A 5,261-nucleotide genomic window follows, 5' to 3' on the forward strand; every position below is an offset into this window, starting at 1 on the left:
TATGTCCAGAACCGGCCTTGTTTATCTACTGTAGTGGCAGTGGTGGTTATGACGGTGGTGGTAGTGGTGGTAGTAATTTGGGCAGTGGATTTTCCGGGGTCAGATGTCGAGAAAGATTGCGCGAGAAAGAAACAAAAAACGCAGGCGGTGCGCACTCGGCAGCACAAAAAAAAAGAACAAACGCAATTTATGTGCCTCAGGTAGCACGGATAATAGGTATGATAAACGAGAAAAAAAAGAGAATGAAAAACAGGTTAAAAATCCGTTAAAATCTAAGAATACCTGGTGAGAAGGCACCTTCGTAAGAGTAGGATTATCTCTACTGAACTCATCAATAAAAAAAATATATATATATAATATCGGGGGAATTAAATAATTAATTAATTAATTCAATTCACAATGAACTCAATTTTGCTGTCAGTCCGTAGGGGTCGGAGACATTCGGGGCGAGGGGAATTTCAATCTCAACAAGAAAAAATGATGAAAAAAATCTCAGAAAGGGGATGAAAAATTTGATTTGAATTGAAATTTAAAGGGACTCCAGAGTGTGATTTTTCTTTAAATTCAGAGATTGAAAAAGATGAGTCGAGTTCAATATTCCTTGTTAATAACGGGAAGTGAATTTATTATTGAAATCCGTGCGATTTTATTTTGGTCGTATTGATTTTAATTTTAATAATGCCCTTTGGAATGCGGTGGTTTATTCGCGACGGTGAGCCTCGGGAAATAATACGCCAGAAAAAGGAAAGAAATATAAACAAACCGCGTGTGCCGTATACAGCGGCTGGCCCCACGTTGGGCGCCAATTGTGACCTTGGCCGGGGAATTAAAATATATTAATTCCCGGCGAAGGCCCGATAGTCGGGAATTAACAATAATAGATGATTTTACTAAATGACTGTCTAAAAATGTACGGGGGGGGACCCTGAAATATAACGGGGGAGGGGAGATTGTGAATAATTGGTGGACGTGATGATTTAATATTCTATATTTTAATTATTTTCCACACAAAATTCATACAAAACAAATCAGGCCTTTTCTTATAATTAATCAACGGCGGGGGGTAAGGCCAGCCAGCTTGCGGCACACGGAGAAACAATAATCATTAGAAAAAAAAAGAAAAGAATGTTTGTAACGCGAACAAAAGAAAAGGGGGGAAGTTAAATAGTTGCCAAAAAAGGGGAGAAGTTAGGGGAACGAATGAAGAATTAATAAAATTTAGGGGGGCTTAATATTGTCTAACAAATATTCCTGGACACAAGAAATCGTAATTTTTAAATAATTATAATGATGAAATTTAGAGGCTCAACGTTGGGGGGAAATATTATTAGCGGGGTTTAGGTGATCCTTGTTGGGGCAGGAAGGGAATACAGGGTACTCACGGAGATGGTGGATTCCTCTCTCGTTCACCAGAATTATCCAAACGAACTCCTCGCGATGGTCCTTCCTTCTTTCGTCACTCCTGGGTGTCGTGAAAATCCTCCAAACACACAGGTCCACTCTCCCTCCCAAATCCTCCACAAATCTCTCTTTACAAAACACCTTCACACTCTCCTCAAAAATATCTCCTCAAAAATATCTCCTCAACAATATCTCCTCAAAAATATCTCCTCAAAAATATCTCCTCAACGATATCTCCTCAAAAATATCTCCTCAACAATATCTCCTCAAAAATATCCTTTAACTCAATCTGATAACCACAAATCTCCCAGCAAAACACGGTTACGCACGGGGCAGCTGTATTACGAGTGATGGCTTCCCCATCCTCGTTATTCTTCTTCCCCGATTATCGGTGATAATCGGGGTCAATCGGGGACACTCGTCATCGGGTGTCCTCGTCCTAATTATTTGTTGTGTCAGATTAATATGTGTTCCTTTTCTCTCTTCCGGGTCACGTGGGCTGTGACGTAGGAGTGGTGGTTTTCTTTCCTTCCAGGTCACGTTGGCCGTGACGTAGGGATGGTGGGTTACAGTTGTTCTCTCCGGCTTGCGTCGTGCTGTTTCAGTTGGTTGTGAGTGTACGGCCTGGGTAACGCAAGGCAAGGGGAAGGAATATCTCGGGAGTGGGAGCCAACGGTGGCAGGTTCGTCGATTTATCCTAACCTAATTATTAACCTTCTTAAATCTAAAACAAGTCATCATTAGGGGCAGTGGAGGGGTTAAAAAAGTGCCTCGTCACAAACTTCTCTCGTGTGGCAGACATTTTATCCTCCTATTTCGGTTAAGTCTAGTGTTGAGGACCGACATATACTTGGCAGATGAGAAATTAATTATTTATTTTAATTATGGTCATTCGATTGCGGATGGTTTGGAGATATTTTGGACAGTTGTTTTAAGATTTGGGGAAAATTAATCGATTTATTATAAATTAATTAAGTTTTCGCGTGTAGTTAGCAAACCAATTAACTTAACCAATGTAGTTTTATTATGCCAAATCTTGGACTTGTAAGGGAATTCGGCTTTACACGATGTTGGCTTTGTGTTTATTCACTAATGACTTCTTGTATATTTGTAAATTGCAAGAAGTTTTCGTTCGAGGAAAGGAATATTCTGTCAAACACAGTGACAATAAAAAATATGTGACACGTGTACTAGCGATAAGCCGTAAGTAAAATTGATTACATGAGACACTTCATTAATTCCATCTATTCATATATTTTTCTCGTAGAGTTTATGTAATCGCGCATGCAAAAATTCAATACGAAGCTCTACTCCTGTTTTCCAGAAGTTTTAATCAATTCCTGTTGGGATTCTACGATAATTCTCTGGCCATTCTATTACAATTTTATCATTATTTTACGTTAATTCCGCTGCTGACTATCCAACCTGATACACGAAAGCTAACGGATTTTCATTATTCTATAGGCATTATTGAACGTATAACCCATTGTCCTCCACTGCATTTTATTTTATTTCTTGAAATAAAATGGAAAAAAAAATTTTGTAATTGGTATCCTGTGCAATCTCTGAGCAATTAAACTCAGAATGAATTATTTTCGTCATGAATCCGGAGACAAGTCTGGGTCTAATACACTCGTGATTGACAAAAAACCCGAATAAAATTTTCGAAGGAAATTCTAGCAGTACTCCTACTGAATTCTGATAGAAATGCCAATAGAATTTCAAAAGGATTCCTCAGAGAAACCACTAGATTTTGTTATTAAACATTTTCATTATCAATATATGATTACCCTTACAGAAAATGAACCGTTCTTGAGCAAATTCAAGTCAAATATAGAAGGTGGTGCACGGAAGGAAATCGAGGGGTACTTGACCCTTGAGCATGACAGATTGATGTCTTATTCGCAGGTGTCCAAAACAGTCATTGAACATGCAGGTAAAAAATTAAAGCAGTCATTGATAGTTACAGTTTCTTTCTATGCACTTTAAAGTCAGTCATTCAGTTTTTCTCCTGCTCTCAACACTAATAATGCTCTTTTATGTTTTTTCTCAGATGATTTTATTTTTGCGGACAAATCTATTTGTTCGGATATCAATGGGGACTCAGGCATACGTGTATGAGTACTGAACTGGGCGAATGAGCAAGAAGACTTCTTCGGTGAGAACAATTAGCAAAACTTAAAGTCCATATAAATAGAAAAATATTATATGGAATAAAAAAAAACAATGTGTTCTTTGGCGCTGAATGTTAATTCTTTCTAGATAAGGGATATGGATTCATTGCATAAAGGATACCGATTCATTTTATCCTCGTAGATTCAACGAGAAAACCATGTATTGGTGCCTTGAAAATTAATTGGATATTTCTTTCAATGTCGAATTCTATCCAAGACTTCAGACATCATTTCCTCGACCCATGAACAAGTAGGACATTTTATGAATAATCAACTACTTAATTATTGAAATCAGAAATTGTGGACAGAGATAGTCGTTTCAATAAAGAATTTTTATTATTGTCAAATCGATATTATCAATTATTATCAATCATCAAGTAAATTCTCATTTAGCTTTCAAACAATTACTTTCTTTTTGTCCTTTAATTTTTTTTTTTCAATGCCTGAATGCAGTATTTATGCAATTATTGATCAATGTTAATTTTCTGTTTACCTGAATCTCATTGGTGCATTTTCTTTATCAGATACTCATCCGCAATTTTGGAAGGTAAAACTGAGGGATTCCTCTAAAGGCACCATCAGTACTATCTCACCTTCAGCATTCCAACCAAAAAAAAAGAACAGCATTGTCTTCACTAATCCCTCCCAGCGACACATCTCCACTAAATTTTCGAATTCGAAAGACAGATGAACAACGTCATTGCCCATTGGACTCCAGTCATGTTGGAGATAATAATACCTCACTATCACAGGAAAAATGGACAGAAACACTGGGGACTATCATAGTAACACTCTCAGGCACCCCCGACGGGAGCATCAATTCCAAACAACGGCCGAGCCTCGATCAGTTTTCTCCATACGACGATCAAGACGATTTCTCAGAAGAAAAGAATTCTTCGTTGATCACAGCTTCAAATTTAAAGATGCTTGAAATGATTATTAAGGATTGTCAATCCCGAGTATCTGATGAGGGCGCATTTGCGTCTGCCTGGTAGATTTTTCATTGAACCTTTATCAAGAACCTCTCCGATGTATATACCCCTGATCACTACCATGTTTTCAATGCTGCTGTGCAGGTCATCGCAGGGTATAATCCAGAGCAAAGGACATACAGGAGTTCAGCAGCAGGCTCCTATCTTAGAAAACTACTGACGAAAGTTGGCGGAATCCATCGATCTGAATGTATAGAAAGAGGCATGCACAAGGAACAGAAAAAGACTGAAGAGTTTTTGAAATTATTATCGGATGATTTTAGCACTCAAAACAAGAAGGTAGTGGCTGGGACACGGACTTCTAATGAAAAAAATAAAACTATTGTTTGAGTTTATAAGAAAAAAATTGCATATTTTATTTGCCTTCCAATAAAATCTAGATTTTAATATAAATTTTCAATGAAACGAAGATTATCTTATCGTAGGGAATCTTAGTCTTCGACATAAATGAGCCCAAGAGGTACCAGTTTCTCATGCAAATATGACTCTTTCACTGGTTCAATTTTAGGTGACATATCATCACATTTTAGCCAAGTGCCTCCATTTCGTAGACAGTAGGCAGTGAAGTGCCCTGGCGTGTATGTGATGACTCCGGCCAGTCTGAAAGGTAAACGTTCATATTGAGTCACTATCATTGTCGTTGTGAGGATCAGTAAAAAAACTTATTGGGTAACTCACCGAAATTTTCGATCGA

The 5,261-nt window shown here is 37.7% G+C and overlaps 1 protein-coding gene across 2 annotated transcripts; it reads left to right on the forward strand.

The window, feature by feature from the left end:
- Positions 1-2,428: 2,428 nt before the first annotated feature.
- LOC105272822 (uncharacterized) lies at positions 2,429-4,851 on the forward strand. 2 transcript variants are annotated; one of them, XR_892840.1, is made up of 5 exons: positions 2,429-2,604; positions 3,200-3,337; positions 3,455-3,559; positions 3,664-3,825; positions 4,100-4,851. XR_892840.1 is itself a non-coding variant. In XM_011315047.1 (3 exons), exons 1-3 carry the CDS (start codon positions 2,469-2,471, stop codon positions 3,520-3,522), a joined length of 342 nt encoding a protein of 113 aa, XP_011313349.1. In that variant the 5' UTR covers positions 2,429-2,468; the 3' UTR covers positions 3,523-3,603. The 2 variants fall into 2 exon arrangements, 1 of the variants encoding a protein (XP_011313349.1); XM_011315047.1 differs by lacking the exons at positions 3,664-3,825; positions 4,100-4,851 and having other exon boundaries at positions 3,455-3,603.
- The last annotated feature ends 410 nt before the right edge of the window (positions 4,852-5,261 follow it).

Source organism: Fopius arisanus, unplaced genomic scaffold (assembly GCF_000806365.1).
Source record: "Fopius arisanus strain USDA-PBARC FA_bdor unplaced genomic scaffold, ASM80636v1 scaffold00316, whole genome shotgun sequence".
NCBI lineage: Eukaryota > Metazoa > Arthropoda > Insecta > Hymenoptera > Braconidae > Fopius > Fopius arisanus.

Coding starts and splice junctions, on each gene's coding strand:
- LOC105272822 (XM_011315047.1), top strand. CDS start 2,469: ATGTTGGCTTTGTGTTTATTCACTAATGACTTCTTGTATATTTGTAAA. Junction 2,605..3,199: donor ACGTGTACTAGCGATAAGCC/GTAAGTAAAATT, acceptor TTACCCTTACAG/AAAATGAACCGTTCTTGAGC. Junction 3,338..3,454: donor AACAGTCATTGAACATGCAG/GTAAAAAATTAA, acceptor GTTTTTTCTCAG/ATGATTTTATTTTTGCGGAC.